General features: G+C 37.1%; 1 protein-coding gene across 21 annotated transcripts in view; it reads right to left on the bottom strand.

Moving 5' to 3' along the window:
- The window catches only part of TRIP12 (thyroid hormone receptor interactor 12), a 147,422-nt gene that overhangs the window by 45,337 nt on the left and 83,287 nt on the right, over nt 1-18,798 (bottom strand). For 20 of the 21 annotated variants that reach the window (XM_082658091.1, XM_082658076.1, XM_082658089.1 and 17 more), the window contains 7 exons: nt 16,445-16,528; nt 15,293-15,388; nt 4,760-4,908; nt 1,602-1,637; nt 1,425-1,520; nt 540-632; nt 183-344 (listed from right to left, as the gene is read on the bottom strand). In XM_082658091.1, the coding sequence (XP_082514217.1) occupies nt 183-344; nt 540-632; nt 1,425-1,520; nt 1,602-1,637; nt 4,760-4,908; nt 15,293-15,388; nt 16,445-16,528 (716 nt within the window). The remainder of the gene's footprint in view (nt 1-182; nt 345-539; nt 633-1,424; nt 1,521-1,601; nt 1,638-4,759; nt 4,909-15,292; nt 15,389-16,444; nt 16,529-18,798) is intronic. The other variant, XM_082658085.1, reaches the window with a different exon arrangement.

Here is an 18,798-nt window from a genome sequence, read left to right as displayed (position 1 = left end):
CCACTGAAATTTCATAAAATAACCTAATACAGAGTACATGACTAGGTAACAGGAAAAAACACAGATCAGAACATTTCCAAGTTACATATCTAGTTGGAAGATTTAAGGTCCTAGTTGAAATTAGCATTTAAAAAAATGTAATAAAAATGTTTTATGATACATAAAATAGGCTTATGTTTTACCTGGTGGGTTAGCCTTTGGGTTAGCAACGGGAGGGAATCTGCCACAAAATGAAATTCATCTGGTGTGATACTCTGGCAGCAATTGGCTGCAATTGCTAGTGCATTCCGTTGGGCATTTATGCTGAAGAACTCTAGATACAGCAAGCAGTCTGCCAAACCACCCTAAAATATAGGAAACTGTTAAAGCCAAGAAATACCCTTTTATCAGCAATTTTTAAAAAAAGCCTACTAAAAGTCTAGCACATCACTTGGAAACAGCATGTGTACCTTATAGAGACTGCAATCTAGGAACTAATACAAATGTGGATCTAAAATCCAACATTAAATGAAATATAGTCCTTCGGTAACAACACTTACCGCCTGTAGAATGGCTTTACTGTGTCTACGTGATAACATCTCCAAGGCCGTCAAGGCCTGCTCTGCCACATCAATACACTGAATAACTTGCAGCTGGGAACATATACAAAGGAAACTTAAGGTTATCGTTCAAGTTTTTTACTCGATGCTCATCTTTGCATGAATAAACAACACTTTCTCTAATTTCCATCAATCTATACTGCCTCTAACCTGAAACCCACCATAAGAAACCAGTGATGTATGCGCTTAAGCCAAACATACTGGCAATACTTTTCTTTTCCTTCCAACTACTTTAAAGATATTGAAAAATATGTTTCACATAGAGAATAAACTAAATTCAATTATATAACTTTAAATCTTCATATTTAAAATAAACGGGTTGGTTTATACAACAAATTTTAAAAATCAAGTTTTAAACTTTATACCATATTCCAAAGTTATCAGATAATGCAAATTTTACTGTGCTATGACCCTGAGCAAGGCACTTTGTCTCAGCCTTCTCAGCTGTAAAATGAGGGTATAAATAGCTATCAACCTCACTGGGATGTTTTCTAGAAATAATGAGATTATTTTTAATCAACTGCTTTAAGTTCTCTGAAAGATTTTATACTAAGGCAGTAATTGCTATTATTAAAAAATTATAATACTGGGTTGATTTTACAAATGCTTTATTAGCATCAACTTTAAACTGCCGCTCTGCTAGACGTAAAACATTTTTCTGGAACCTTGGTTAAAAAATATACTTTAGTTAGATAATGGACGCTAAAAAATGTCTTTTAATGCGGCCTCACGATCTGATGTACTACTTTAGAATTCAACAGTCAAGAGTTCTCAGCTTGACTCCCCATGCCTGCTTTCGAACAAGTTGGGCAAAAGTAGGATTACCTTTTCTAAAAAGACAGGAATTGCATCTACTACAACAGCGGATGATCGAGGAAGTGCTTCCATCATGTATGTTAAGGCTCGACAAGCATGGTTCATCTAGAAAAGAAGTCATTTTTACTCAATAAAAACTCAAAATTTAAATTTGGAGTGGTTTTTAAAAACACAGTACATACTTACAATATCAAAATTATGCTCCATCTGCAGTAATGTTATCTGTTTAAAAAGATTATAACAAAGTATTAGAAGCTATATTCTTAGAAGTCCTAGAAGTATTTCTTCTACTTCAACTGAAATAGAACTATATGATCCAAGAATTTTACCATACAAAAATAATATCAAGTTAAAACCTAGCATGCATACACAAGAAATGATTATGCTTAGGAGGGCATGACACATACACTGAGGCACTGACTTGGAATAATCATCATCAATGATCCAGGTCAAAAGCAAAGCCTGCCTGCTGCTTACAACCAACCCTCCTGGTGCCTCTATTCCCCCATTCAGAAGCTCATTAATGTGTCACTGAGGGCTTAACAGGTGTCAATAAGTTCTATACATAAGTAAACAGACCAGCAATGCACTGACATTTGTTAAATTAACAACTATCAGTACAGATTCAATATCATAGCTTAAACTCTTGTAAATTAGCTTCTCTAAAAGTTGAGCGAAGCACCATTTAACTCAGCTGTAAAGTACACAGTAGTATAGGATTTAAACACGATATTGATCACATCAAAAATGAATTATGCGCTAATTAAAACTCAAAGTAATATAATTATTTTACAGATGCATGAGTTAGTCTAAACATCTGATTTTATTTTAGTTTTTCTTGTGGGAAACACCTTAAGCAGATTTTAACCATGTTTTTCAAAGGAGGGGATGCAAAACTACTACAGATATACACTCCATCTTCCTGAAGCAGCCAAAGCTACCAAAGAAATTTCCTACCTGGGGAAAGAGACAATCATTCACTGTCTTCTAGTTCAATGGAAATTTTAAATGCATTGAATTTAAGCTGTAAAGTACCTTTCAATTAAATGTACGTCAGACATCAGATATCCTAATGCAATATTCATTTAATATGAATGTCTTCTCAGCTCTGAATTATGCTTGGTAAAATATATCTATACACCAGAGATCCTGATAACTGTTTTTGTTAAACACACAACATAAACACACACACACACATGCACAAGCGTGCACACTCTGTCTCAAATCACCTACAAAACAGTCACTTATAAAACACCTACTCTAAATTAAAGTGGTTGTTATGCTAACAGAAAAAGTAGTAAGTTCTCCAATTCTTTAAGGTGGCATGAACCTTGTAATACCACATTTGGGAAGAACTGCTGTAAACAGATTCTTCACCAAAAATGACTGTTTATGGTCACACAGGTGTATGGTGATTGATGGATATATATTTATAATATTCAACTGTGATGAAAGATAAATCTGGACAATTCATTATGAACAGCATGAGCTGACTTGTGCAGGTCTGCCAAGTACTTAAATCTAATCAATACAACCAGCAAATTAAGAAAATTGGATTATGCTAATGTTTCTGCCTAGATTTAACAACTTCTTTATTTAACCAATAAAAACTGCAGTTTAACAGAGATAAGTACATGGTAAACCTAGTCCTTTGTTACTATTTATTTTTAAATGAACAAAAACAAACAAGGAAGTTTAATTCAGGTCATAAAAGCCAGCTATTGAAGAAATCAATAATTTGAGCATGAATATAAACATAGGTAAATGTCAGAGTACAAAGGCTAATACTGCTTTCATGAAACATTAAAAAATTAATATGCGAACCTGTAGAGTGGAACTGGCAAGACTTGAGAGCTAGCTTTTGTTACCAGGAGGTCTGCATGGCAGAAGGTAAAGAGACTGCTCTATCCTTTATCACTTCCTGCCAGAGCAGAGCCATCCAACAAATAAGAACAGGCCGAATAAAGACTATGTCATCTTGTATTTGACTGGTCTTCACTCAGTTCTCTCCGTAATGTGATAACGTGATCAAATGAGACAATCTGATACTCCAATCACAGTTTCATTTTTGTCAACTTTACTAGATGTGTAAACAAAGACTTGAATGACATTTAGCTTCCAAAGTAAAATACACTATGAATGTATATTCATGCTTATGTTAGTCTTTTGTTACTATTTCATTCAGACTTCATTTTAATCTTAACTTATACCCTATTTCTTTAATCTAGCACTGAGAAAATTACCAAGCCACTATCTGAAAGATGTATTATGCTCAAGGGCCTACATTTAGTAACGGCAATTTCTCTTCCTGTTGTTTTCACATTAAAAAGCTTAAGCGATTAAGATATTAATAAATTCTAAGTATCAACTCACAACTGTGTTGAAAAATCATTAAGATTTAAAAAATTGTTTTTCTACTGTTGAGTACTGTTTTGTTTCTTTTGTTTTTGCTCAACATAAAACCTTTTTTTTTAGCTGGAGGATCCATGTGGTGTTCTGGCTTGACTGCTCTGCCATGCACACTGCTATCAAGCATGAAACCTTGATGGCCCACAAAGAGAACCCACAAGTGAGCTGCTTGTTACTGTCCTGTGAATCACCAGTTTAAAAGAAAAAAGCATATAAGTTTTGGCATAGTACATCAAGGTATCACCTGATGGGGCTAACAACTTAAAATTTAAAACCACGTAGTCATTGAAGTATCAAAGATAGCGTAACTATTCATCAAGAAATGGTTTAGGGCTTCCCTGGTGGCACCGTGGTTAGAACTCGCCTGCCAATGCAGGTGACACAGGTTCGAGCCCTGGTCCGGGAAGACCCCACATGCTGTGGAGCAACTGAGCCCGTGTGCCACAACCACTGAGCCCACGTGCCACAACTACTGAAGCCTGCGCGCCTAGAGCCCATGCTCTGCAACAGAAGCCACCGCAAGGAGAAGCCCGTGCACTGCAACGAAGAGCAGCCCCCGCTCGCCGAAACTACAGAAAGCCTGTGCACAGCAACGAAGACCCAACGCAGCCAAAAATAAAATAAAAATAAAAAATAAATTTATAAAAAAAAAAGAAATAGTTTAGAAATTTTACTCATTCATCATTAACAGTCACACACAATCTCTATAAAGCATGAAATAAAAGCACTAAGCCACACTCTACTATCTCTTAGTTCTATCCTATTTTAAAATTCTTAATGACAATAATGTAAAAAAAAAAAAAATATGGGCAGCATTCAGAGGACGACTGGGATAAAACGAGGGGAAGACTCTCTTACCAAAGCTGGTTAAAAAAAAAAAATATGGGCAGCATTCAGAGGACGACTGGGATAAAACGAGGGGAAGACTCTCTTACCAAAGCTGGAACTACACTCTTGACAGGAAACCCTCCCAGTGTCTCCTCATTTCCCATGACCAATAACTGACACATCTCAATAACTGCCTGGAGTTGCTGGCTTTCATCGCTTGCTTGTAGTCCTTGCAGAAGCTGCTGGGCCTTAGAACCTTCACATGGAAAAAAGAAAAAATCATTATTTTTAAACACTTAATATTATTACTAGGTGTTAAGTGTGACTTCACATGCTGGCTGCTTTTCTTCTTTGGATCCCAATTAAAGGCTAGGTCTATACCAGTGTTAAGACAGGCTGCTGATTACCCAAGACGTAACTATGGCAGAGTAAATCCAGGTAATTTAAAGTAATGTCACAGTTATTTATATTTTTCTCTTTTAAGTTTTATCTTTTTAAATGAGAGAAGTTGATTGGTATTTAACAGCTGAAACAAAAATTAATATCCATAAGACTAATACGAACTGCTACCTTTAACATACATGCTTTCAAAAATATGTATATCTAGTGAGCAGAAAGCCTTCTGCAATAATAAAAACCTGGCAAACAATGATGCCCAGGCATCAAAGGAAATGTTATATACCTCTAAATACCTCCATCAGAATAAACGGAATCCAAGTAACAGTGAAAAGGGCAAGGAGATAGACAAACAGAACAATGCATCTAACAAAAGGGAATGAAAAGAATGAAATATTTTCTAAAAACAGCAAAAGACTGGCCTTTTCACCTCCTCTCATTTCATGTGCAGATGCTGCTATCATAGTGCTTTAGAGTACTTCTACTTTTAAGGGTCAATTCCATCGCCCAAACATTTGAAAAATGCTAAGGCTCAACTACCACAATAAATAAGTTATCAATAAACCGAGTAAGACACTCAAAAATAAAGTCTACAAATGTGTTTCAAATTTTCCTGGACACCCTCCTTGTAACCATGATCAACTCCATTAATGCGTATAAACTTATACCTGAGATTACTTTCAAGTCCTTTCCCTTCTGAGACCTTTTCAGTTTATTGTTTGTATTGTTTGGATTTTTTCCATTAAGTACTGAAATGCTTAGAAATGATATATGTTTGGAAACTGTCAATGAATGTGGAATTCATATGAACATCAAAAAGTTTTTTCCCTATGAAGCATCAATGATCTTCTGGGAGGGCATAAACCTTTCAAAGGGATACACAATAATCCTGACAAGGTCTGTTTTCTCTATTATTTAAGACTGTGGCTAATGAACTGCATAACTATCACTGCCTAACTCCCTTTACCATAATTAAGAGTCTGTCCAAAAATACACTGCAAGACATTCAAGTTCAAAGGGACAGCATCTTTAAAGTTTACAAACTAAATACTATCAGTTCCAGTTAGGGCAGGCTTAACATTTTTGGGTTGAAATAATGTGGAAGGAAGAACAAAATGAAGGGAAAGTAACTATGAAAACAAAAGAATCTTCAGCTGCTTCTAGATTTGTTTTTAAAGAATGAAATAGTTCAAACAGTATACCCTAATAACAACCACCAAAAATAGGAAAAACTGACGCAAGTCGTTGGATGCTCTATCAACACTGAGGCTGGCAGGTCTAAGCACATGGATCATTTCAGCATGCTCAAACAAATCACCATGAATACCACTGGACTTCTGGGATGTCCCTAAAAGGACCTTAGGCCAAATGACAACAAAAAGTCACTGCCATTATTTTCCTCTGACATGTGAAGAGAAACCACCTCATACAGATCAGTCAGTTTTGGTTTTAAGGGTAATTTTATACTCCTGAAAATTACCGAGACCCCGTGTGTGTGGTTTAGATCTACTGTTATTTATAAAGTGTGTCTGGAACTAAAAGAGAAACATTTTGAAATACTTGGTTAATGCGTTACATATTAAACAAAAACTTGTGAAAAAGATCACAATTTTCCAAAACAACAGCAACAAGATACAGTGGCGAGTAGCACTGTTTTGCTGCTGTCGTTGCAAACGGCCTGAGCGTGAGGCTGAACGAGAGAGCTGTGCGCTCACCCCTGCTCCCTCTTCCAAGCCGAGAAACTAGCTTATGAGAGACTAAGCGTGTGGAAAAACGGGCCTACTCTGCCACAAAGACTATTTAAAAGACATGGATGCGTTAGTAAAGACAAAATTAATGACTGTGTTTTGGAAGCGCATCCTTATGTAAACATGGAGTTTTTTACTAGGACCATGTGACACTGAAAAATAAAATACCTGCCAGTAGTCTGGTGCCACTGCCTTGACTCTAATTAAGGCACCAGCAGTTTTACACCCACAACAGCTTTTGCACTTTTAGTTCAAACATGAACAAAGTAGAAAAGGAAAGACCTTAGTAGTTATTATCTCTTGGCCTTATGAATTCAATGTAAGGATCTCAGGAACTAGCTTGGAATTTACAGGCCACACTCTGAAAACCACTATCATACATCAGGGGTTGGTAGGCAAACATCTTCTACAAAGAGCCAGAGAGTAAATATTTTGGGTTCTGCAGACCACAAGGTCACTGCTGCCACTACTCGACCCTGGCACTTGGCACAAAAGCACACATAGCCAATACATAATCCGAGCATGGCTATATTCCAATCAAGCTTCATTTTCAGACACTGAAATTTGAATTTCATTTAATTTTCAAGTCACAAAACAATTTTTAAACTTTTTCAGCCATTTAAAAAGTAAACATCACTTTGAGTTCACAGGCTATATCAAAACAAAGAGGAGGCCGATTTGGCCCTTGGGCAGTAGTTTGCCAACTGCTGATACAGAGAGAAAGAGAACCCACAGCCTTTCAGGGAATCACAGGAGGCTGATGTGTTCAATTGAATCGACCCCACTGGACATTTGCTGAGTTCCGAGGCTGTGAAGAGGGCTGGGGGTTGAGTCAGAAGTTTTGGTAAGACACAGTGAAAACTCCTGCAGTCTCAGGGTGCTCAGAGGACAAAGTCCCCACGGAGGAAGGAGGCCTGACCCATACACAGCCAGTGCCCTGCCTTCAGACATCTGCCACACTGTGAAACTGCATAAAGAATAGAAAGTGGAACTTGCAAGGTTCTCAATCAAAAAAAACCCTGGGAAACTGTTCCCTGGTGGTCCAGTGGTTAGGACTCTGAGCTTCCTCTGCCAAGGGCCTGGGTTCAATCCCTGGTTGGGGAACTAAGATCCCACAAGCCGCACAGTGCAGCCAAATTCAAAACAAACAAAAACAAACACACAAAAAAACCCTGGTAGGGTCACAACAGAGAAACACGGATGAGCTAGAGGTGAAATGAGTCATAAAAAAATAACTCAGTCAAAACAAGCTAAAGCCCTGACTAGAGCAAAGTGATCAGCTTCTGACCCTTTAACACAGAAAAAGAGAAAACACTCACTGCTGGAAAACATCACTTGGGGTCTCTTCCGTTCACATAATCAATTATCAGACATATGAAGAGGCAGAGGAATATGTGACTAACAATCAAAAGGGGAAAAAAGACAATAGAAGCAGACTAACACCCCTAGAAATTATAAAGTAAGTATTCTATAACTATGATTAATAAATTGAAAATATAAGCATGGATGGACAAAATGGGTAAGAATGTAAAGAATTTCAACAGTGGGACTTCCCTGGCGGTGCAGTGGTTAAGAATCTACCTACCAATGCAGGGGACACAGGTTCAATCCCCGGTCCAGGAAGATCCCACATGCCGCAGAGCAGCTAGGCCCGTGCGCCACAACTGCTGAGCCTGTGTTCTAGAGAACGCAAGCCACAACTACTGAGCCCACGTGCCACAACTACTGAGCCCGCACACCTAGAGCCCGTGCTCTGCAACAAGAGAAACCACCTCAATGAGAAGCCTGTGCACTGCAACAAGGAGTAGCCCCTGCTCACGGCAACTAGAGAAAGCCCTCGCGCAGCAACGAAGACGCAATGCAGCCATAAATAAATAAATAAAAATATAAATAAATAAATAAATTTAAAGGAAAAAAAGAATTTCAACAGAGAATTTTAATCTATTTTTAAAAATCAAAGAACTGTCTAGAACTGGAAAACAGAGTATCTGAAATTTAAAATTCATTGATGAGTTTAACCAAATACTGAAGAAGACAGCAGAAAAAAGAATTAGTGAATTTAAAATACGGTCAACAGAAAGTTTTCAAACTGGGGGGAAAAGAAAAACCTGGGAAAAACAAAAACAAAAACAGAGCTAGAGAGACATGGTAGATCAAGTCCAAAGTCTGAACATGTACAATCTTGATACTCCCAGAAGAAAAGGAAGGAGAATATCTGAAGAGATGATGAGATAAGTGAAACAATATATGAAGACATAACGGCCAACCATCTTCCAAAGCTGATGAAAGTTATCGACTCAGAGATTCAAAGGCTCAGTGGAACCTGAGCAACTTAAAAATGGAAGAAAATGTCACACAGGCCTAATATAGTCAAATTATTAAAAATTAATAATGGTTTGAAAAAGCAGATCTTAAAAGAAGCTGGGAGAAAAGAACTGCCTTGGAAGGGTAACAGTAAGACTTTTAAACAGCAACTATGGAAACCAGAAGAGCACTACAAAGTACTAATATGAGATTTTATACCTGGGGAAATTACCTTTTAAAAATTAAGGCATAACACATATATATGGAACCTTTAAAAGAAAATGGTTCTGAAGAACCTAGGGGCAGAACAGGAACAAGATGCAGACATAGAGAACGGACTTGGGAGGAAGTGAGAGTGGCATTGACATAGACACACTACCAAATGTAAAATAGCTAGCTAGTGGGAAGCAGCCGCATAGCACAGGGACATAAGCTCACAGGGACAACAGCTCGGTGCTTTGTGACCACCTAGAGGGGTGGGATAGGGAGGGTGGGAGGGAGACGCAAGAGGGAGGGGATATGGGGATATATGTATACATATAGCTGATTCACTCTGTTATACAGCAGAAACTAACGCAACACTGTAAAGCAATTACACTCCAATAAAGATGTTAAAAAAAAATTAAGGCAAATCAAGGATTTCTCCAACAAAAGCAGAGAGAAATCATTACTAGCAGTCACTCACTGCATAAAAAAAGTTCTTTAGGCTGAAGGGAAACAATCCTGATAGAAGAAAGGGACTTTAGGAAAGAATTAAGAACACTGGAAATGGTATATATGTGGGCAAAAATAAAAGAATATGGATGTTCTAAAACAACAATTGTCTTTTTGTGTTTATAGCACATGTGTAAGTAAAACTAAATAACAGCATAAAGGATGGCAGGAGAAAGAGAGTTAAATTGCTGTAAGGGGGTTGCACTGTTTGGGATATGATAACGTATTACTATATGGTAGGCTATATATAATTAGCCAAGGATACGCATTATAATCTCCAAAAGAGGCTGATTTACAACATCTGCCAAAATGTTGTACACATTTACCCTTTACACAGCAATCTCCCTTCTAGAAATCTATCCTGAAGGTAACACAGGTAAAAACAGGAAAGCTGTATTTCACTGCAACACAACCAAGACTGGAACTAACCCAAATGTCCAACAGGAGACTGGCAAAATAAACCGTACATCCACACACTGCAGCACTGTGGCAGCTTTACAAAAGGAATGGGGAAATCTCTCTTTCTCTCTCTCTCTCTGAGCATGTGCGTGACGTGCACAGCAGCCATGATAAGTGAACACCAAAACATACTGTTAAAAGCAAGGCAAAGTATGTAAAATTTATACTCTTATCTAAGAAAGTCAGTGTGTGTGAAGTAGATAATACGGATTTGTTTTTGTTTTCTTAAATAAATAACAAAAGGACAGGCCACAAACTTACAAAGGTTATTTGTGTGGGAGGAGGAAACAGGCTAAAGGGATAGCAAAAGATAAGACTTTTAAAAATTTGTAGATTTGACTTCAGGAACCATGTAAATATAACAAATTATAAAAGCAAGACTACATTTTAAAGTCAATCCCTAAAAATTAAAAGCAAAATAAAGCAAATGTGCTAAACCAGCCTGGTGGCATGAATGTAAAGAATTATTTCAAGTGACTCTAAAACACAAAAAAATGACCACGAAGTGAGATATATTCCAAGAACAAAAAAAGAACTGTTACAAAATTAAAATTTTCTCAATAATACTATTTTTGGTGTTAGGTTGGAATTTTGTACTGTAGGATAAAGCAAATAAATGACTATGTTATCACTGGGAACTGAAACTTTTGGCACGAGGGAAAGATACAAGATAAATAAAACCCCTGCAGTCCTGAATGTGAATTGGCAGTATCAGTATGAACTCATGATTTTTAATCTTAAAAGATTAAATACAATTATTTCCTACTTTTGTCCATTAAAAGTGTCTAACAACAATTATCAACCCAGTAGCAAATACGCCAACAGCCCAGACTGTGGAATCTAAATATCATTTCCTATAAAGAAAACCAGGGCTCTCTGAGGCAATGCCTGATTTCAGGTGGGGGGGTAGGGGGTGTTCAACTTGGCTCATCAGAAAGCAAAGAGGGCATCAAAAACTACTGAGATCACATCAGAAATATCAGATGACGACTAGACAATTTCATCATCAGTGAAAATCAATGAAATGGCTAAAACACATCTCAACCCAATTGACAATGATACTTAAAACAAAAACAACAGCACTTTGAAGGATGCAAAACTGGTAAATAAAGGGTAGGAAATATTTTTCCTATACCAACTATTCTCCTGGGTAACCAAATAGAAGGGAGAGATATTCTTTATATATTTCAACTAAATTACTTCTTTTACTTCTAATAAATGAAGACTGATCATTAGATATGAAATGCTTTCATTTTTAATCCCTGTTGTCTAGACTTTGTGGGCTTCCTAATATTAGAAAACACTACCACTTTTGCATAGTCTTTCCTCACCAGAGGAAGAAAATAAAGAACCAAACTTGAACCTGAAAAAGCCTCTAGATCCAACTAGCTGTTTAACAAGAAGTTTACTTTTTTTTTTTTTAACTTTTCCATTTGAGCAATGGAAATCTGACTGAATGGGTATCTATCAATAAGGAATTACTGGTTTCTTCTTCAGATATAATAATAGTAATGTGGATGTACGCATGCATGTGTATGTGTGTTTTAAGGGACATTATCTTGAGCTACATGATGAAATATTTATAGATAAAATTATATAATGTCTGGGATTCATTTCAAATTAATACAAGAGGAGGGATGTTGGTGGGTGTAAAGACAGACTGGCCATGAAGCAGGCACTGCTGAAGCTGGGTCATGGGAATGGGGGTGTGTCACTGTTTTCTACTCTGGTTCTAGTCTATCGTTTATATTCATTTCATGTGCAATAGTCAAGCCTTAATATGGATTTCCGATGTTTAATGCTAATATTCTTGGGTAGCTCTGAAACAATTTTTCTTCCCAGCCTTCTCCCCCAAAATAAATGAAGTGGAAAAATAAATGAAATCAAATTTCTCTTAAAAAATAAAAAAGTACACACATTAAAAATATGATCTATACTTTGCCATCAGTTAAATTAAAGTTTTTAAAATGTATTTATGTGAGGACTGGAACATTTGAATTCTAGATACTTACTAAGGATTTTCTTAATATAAACTTTTTTAGACAGTACTGTGGTTATGTCCTTATTTTTACAGATATAAATTCAAATATATGAAAATGGCAAAAGTTAAAAAAATAAACTTGGGAGTGGGGAGAACAGCCGAGGATATAAACGAAACAATGGTCAGGTCATGTGGATCGATAATTGTTGATGGGTTCATGGATGTTATTATACTACTAATAATACTCTCAACTTTTGTGTATGCTTGATCTTTTTCATAATACAGATAAATCCTAATTACCCTTAGTTTAAATCCCACACTTGCTGCTGGCCTGCAAAGGTCCAACATGACCTGGCAAGCACCTACACCTCTCAGATTTCATCTTCTACCACTCTCCTTTCACTTTCCATAGGCCCCTCCTGCTGTCTCATGAGCATGCCAAACTCATTTCCACCTGCGGCCTTGCACTTCCTTTTTCCCTCAGATCCCTGCAGAGCTGGTTTTCTCACTCCATTTTGTTCTCCACAAAATCATTTTGTTCTCCACAAAATCAGAAAAGGTTTCTTTAACCAGCCTATCATCACACCAACAAACGCCTTCCTAACTCTGCTTTGTTTTCCTTCACTGCATTGACACGACCTGAAATTTTACTATATAGTAATTGTTTATTGCCAGGGTCACTCTCTAACAGGGAAGCTTCCACGTGGGAAACAACTCTGCTTATTATCCTATTCATGACTCTGTACATCCCAGTGCCTAATAAACAACACTGAATAAAAATCCAGACTCAAGGGTTCTCGAGAACTTTGCAGGAGGCTATGTTATTTGAGAGATGAGTATCAGGGCAGCAAAAGCAAAGCAAAACAAAACAAAAACAAAAACACCAGCTGCCTCAGAATGGGAGAAAATATTTGCAAACGAATCAACGGACAAAGGATTAATCTCCAAAAATATAAACAGCTCATGAAGCTCAATATTAAAAAAACAAACAACCCAATCCAAAAATGGGCAGAAGACCTAAATAGACATTTCTCCAAAGAAGACATACAGATGGCCAAGAAGCACATGAAAAGGTGCTCAACATCACGAGTTATTAGAGAAATGCAAATCAAAACTACAATGAGGTATCACCTCACACCAGTCAGAATGGGCATCATCAGAAAATACACAAACAACAAATGCTGGAGAGGGTGTGGAGAAAAGGGAACCCTCTTACACTGTTGGTGGGAATATAAATTGATACAGCCACTATGGAGAACAGTATGGAGGTTCCTTAAAAAACGAAAAATAGGGCTTCCCTGGTGGCGCAATGGTTGAAGAGTCCACCTGCCGATGCAGGGGACACGGGTTCGTGCCCTGGTCCGGGAAGATCCCACATGCCATGGAGCGGCTGGGCCTGTGAGCCATGGCCACTGAGCCTGCGTGTCTGGAGCCTGTGCTCCGCAACGGGAGAGGCCGCAACAGTGAGAGGCCCGCGCACCGCAAGTAAAAACAACAACAACAAAAAAAATAGAATTATCATATGACCCAGCGATCCCACTACTGGGCATATACCCAGAGAAAACCATAATTCAAAGAAACACATGCACCCCAATGTTCATTGCAGCACTATTTACAATAGCCAGGTCATGGAAGCAACCTAAATGCCCATTGACAGACGAATGGATAAAGAAGATGTGGTACATATATACAATGGAATATTACTCAGCCATAAAAAGGAACGAAATTGGGGTCATTTGTAGAGACGTGAATGGATCTAGAGACTGTCATACAGAGTGAAGTAAATCAGAAAGAGCAAAACAAATATCGTGTATTAACGCATATATGTGGAACCTAGAAAAATGGTACAGGTACAGATGAACTGGTTTGCAGGGCAGAAATAGAGATATAGATGTAGAGAACAAACGTATGGACACCAAGCAGGGGAAGTGGCGGGGGGTGGGGGTGGGACGGATTGGGAGATTGGGATTGACGTATATACACTAACATGTATAGAATGGATAACTAATAAGAACCTGCTTGTATAAAAAAATAAAATAAAATTCAAAAATTAAAAATAAAATACCCGCTGCTTCTTAAAATCCTCAAGTACAAGTACACATAATATGAGCACATGTACACACATTGCATTATTTTTTTTTAAACTTAGAATATTTAATGGAAAATTATACAAGTACAAATTTATTTGTAAGGTCAGAGTTAACAACCTTCGGTAACACTTCAGAAATTTTGAAATGAATCAAGACTGAAGTCTGCAAATAGCCTACTGATTCTATGGAAATATTATTGATGAAGTAAAAAAGAATGTGTGTGTGTGTATATATATATAAAACTGAGTCACTCTGCTGCACAGCAGAAATTAACACAACATTGTAAATCAACTATACTTCAATTTTTAAAAATGCTTAAATGTAAATTTTATTGCTTAAGGAAGCTAAAGGTAATATTCTATACCAGACAGAATTTAACTGAATTTGTGATTATGCAAAATCATATTCTTAGTTACAAACTGAGACTTAAACAATCACTCTTATATCTAGCATATATGATAAGATCTCTGGGTTATATTAATTTGATTAAATGAGTCTAGTTACTGGTAATTCTGCTGAGAAATCTTTCCTCTCAGGCTCATTTTATAATCAACTGCCTAATGGGTTAAATTTTATTATACCATAAAAATCTCAAGACACAAATCTGTGCAAAGCATGCAATCAGATGCTATAATAATGTAATCACCTGAGATCCTGTACTCTTCTATAGTTCAAAAACAAACAAAATGAAGGGTCAATCTTGTTGTAAACGTTGGATGGTTTTCTAATGGCTCCAATTCAGTTATTAAAAATAAAAGGAGAAAATCTTGAAGAGTTGCTATTATTTAAGGCAAGAATGTGCAGAAACTGTTTTTTAAAACAGGTTAAAGTTCATGAAAACTTCCTTATGTGAAAACTCTCTTACATGAATAGGTAAACAGTAGAAACAGCACTCAACTAATTACTAAGAGTTCTGAGGGGAGGACAAATTTAAAAGTATTCACTTACTAGCTCCGCTTCCAATTGTTCTATGGAAAAGTTGTGACATCCGAGGACCAAGAGGACCAAACAGGTGAGGAGGAAGACCCCTGGCCTCTAAGAGAGCTAAGGAAAAAAGAAGGGCAGGAGGAGTAGTCGAAGTGTTAATACAACTGATCTTATCTAGAAGTTTCGAACAACTGATTCATCACATAATTGATTTAAACAATTACTTTTCATTTTGAACTTTAAGTTACATTAAACTTTTCAAGACCACTTGTATATACTAATATAATTAATATAAGTTACAACACCCATGTGTCTACTCCAGGGCATCTTAAGGTTTTATGGAGATATTAAATATCCGTGCCAGCAGGGACTATGTAAATGGTCCAAGAAAAACCCAAAGTAAACATTTATTTTGAAGAAGTTATGTTAAGCACCTTAGCTATTTCACTCTATTATTTCTCAGTCAGATACTGATCATGAGATCCTCTAAAAACAGGAAAAAAATCATTTTTATCAGTTCCCAAAAGTGAGAAAAACTGTTCATAAGAGTTCTAGTCAAAAAGTGATTGCTATAAGTTCCTTCAGGAACTTAAAAGCAATCTGAAACTGATTCATTAATGTTTCTTGTAAGCCTCACACTGGGGATCTATTCTATAAATCAGCTGTCTGAAGATAATAAAAATACATATCCATGTACTTGTAAATAATGTATACATAATATAAAGCTGCTTTTTAAAAGCACTTACAACATTGTAATACCTTGAGTTTATGTATACAATCTACATTCATTTTCAAACAGTTGATCAAGCATCCTACTAGATGCAATATGTTATTAGATACCAGAGCACAATATATTAAGCTACCCCTTGTTCAATATCTCCCTTAATGTATTACTAGCTATACATGCAACCATAATGAAAACAAATTTTTAAACATAAAAAATAAATATACTATATAAGATTTTTATCTAGTTAAACAGTAAAGATGAAGAGCCAAACGGATCATCTTCCAATTCCAAATCATCAAATCACCACTACATACAAAGCTTTTTTGGAGATATGGGCACTGCTACATTATACTTTTATGAGCTTATCCAAATTAACTTCAACAAAGAACGGTAGTAAAAGGCAGCCCATGACAAGAGTTTCTTGTAAGCTCAGTAACTCTCTTTACCTTGCAATCGTCCCATCTCGGAATCATCCGATTCACTCTCCCCAGAAGTGGTCATGCCCACAGCCCCTGCAACAGAACTAGAGGCTTCGAAGAGGGGGGAAAGGTGAGGGTTAGGAGAGGAACATTTAAATTCATTATGTCTGGTTTATCTTAAAAAAGAAAAAGCAGAGTTTTACAGACAACAATGAATAAAGGTAAACGTGTCTGCCCATTGCACACCAGCTGTTATTCTAGACTTCATCATGTAGGTTTTATGGAAAAAAGATGGCTCAACTACATTAGAAACAAGCATAATATACAAGCTTTGCATTTCACTCGTACATGGTTTTCATAGTTTCCTCCTGTCTTTGAAACTGTTCCTGAATTGAGTCTTATCCTGAACTCCTCTACCAAAAGTCCATAAACATAACACTGCTAAAAAACCATTGTGATATTTAATAGATGGGCAATTAGTCACAAACAGAAAAGCAAAACTGACATTTGGGGAAAATGTTCCATGTAGATGTGTGCCTTCTTCAGTCTGCTTTATTCCTGGACTATAGTCTGGATACGATCATTTGCCGTGTTTTCTTTCATTTCAAGACTGTGCAAAGATTACGCTCTCTTATTTCCAGGACAAAACATTGAAGAAACACATTACAACTGACAGAAGACTGCAAAACACTGAAGTACAAAAGACAGGGCAACTAACATGTCAAAACAAATGCAGAATGAAGAGTTCAGATTCAGAAGGATTCTACTACCCAAAATGCTAACCTGATCGATAATTCAGTCTAAGTAAATAGTGGCTGATTCTACAATATTATAAATCTGACCAGGAGACGAAAATATATTCCTGTAAAACTAGCAGTTTTACTGTCCCCTCCTCTCAGTGTCTGTTGAGTCCTAAAGCATTTTTTGTACATAGACGATTCTCAGCTGTGTATGACCACATCATCCACAATACCTTAAGTCCTGTCCACTTGACAGATGGTGACAGAATGCAAGGCAGGAAGAATATTTTTGTCATTATTAAAAGAGGCACATGGATCACGTATGTGAATGTAAAGAGTTTTTCTGAAGAAAGAGATGTAAATACACCAGCCACCAACTCTGTTTTCTTAATACTTTTCTTCACCCCTCATTTAAGTATTCTAACATTTCACCGGGATTTTTAAAGAACTTGTAGAAAAATGTATGGTTTAGAACAGGAATCAGCAAACTGTGGCCCACAGGCCAAATCCAGTCCAGCACACCACTTTGCAAATAAAATTTTGTTAAAACATACGCAAACTCATTCACTCACATACCTGTGGCTGCTTTTGTGCTACAACCACAGAGTTGTTCCAACAGAGCCTGCATAAAGCCTAAATCATCAGTTATCTGGCCCTTCACAGAAAACGTTGGCAACCCCATGGTTTAGAGTAACAGGCTAAGTAGAAATGCTAATATTAAGGAGTAATGGAGTTTAGCAAAATCCACACTTCTGATGGAGAAAAAGGAAATAACAACTGTACTTATATATATATAAGGCTACTTGTAGGTAGCACTCATTAAATGCCGACTGTATGGAGAACGTGTCCATGTGTTTGCTCTCAACCATACAGAGAAGTATTACAAGCTCCACCATACACATGAGGAAACCAAGGCTTTGTGTCTTTGAGTGCTTGCCCAAGGTCGGACAACTGACCACGGGCGTGAGACGTGAGCCCAGGCAGTCTGACTTCGCAGGCCGCACTCGTACGAGCTGCACGCTACCAGCGCCTCGCACTTACCCTCCAGCACTCGTTCCTGATTTCAGTGCCGCTGCTTCTTCGTGTTATACAGAAACCACGCCAACCAGCCCTGCTACCAGGTCCCAATTATGACTGAACTTAGTCAAGTGGCTCTTAAACTTACTTTGAAACTTTTACAAAATGTGGAAAGCAAATACTAAGTTTTGGCAAACAAAATTGTTGGTTTTTCTTTCTTTCCTGCTCCCCCCTCAAAGGCACACTCTGGAACCACACATTTTTTAAGAAAAAAAAAATCACAAGTTCACTTAAGGTAATGCTGGGGTTTTTTTAAAGCGTATCAGAGGTTCTACTAGTTTGACTTTAAGCCAGTCTACAAATCTACAACTTACAATTTTAAAGGTTTAACCTTAAGTGACTTCTTAAACATATTATTCTAAGAACTGACATAATGAATAATAAATACCTCAAATTGCCCTGACACAAAGACATTAACCAAGACATAAAACTTGTAAAAGCACAGAATTAAAAGAGCTGTTAAGACTATTATAGGGAGGGTCCCAACCTTAAGGGAGCCACAGACCCACTACAAGGAGGAGCAGGGATATTCTGGTTTTTAATCAAGTCGAGGGCCTATTCTGA

The sequence above is a fragment of the Grampus griseus genome, assembly GCF_964374135.1.
Source record: "Grampus griseus genome assembly, chromosome: 7".
NCBI lineage: Eukaryota > Metazoa > Chordata > Mammalia > Artiodactyla > Delphinidae > Grampus > Grampus griseus.
This window is presented reverse-complemented; position numbering and strand designations above follow the sequence as displayed.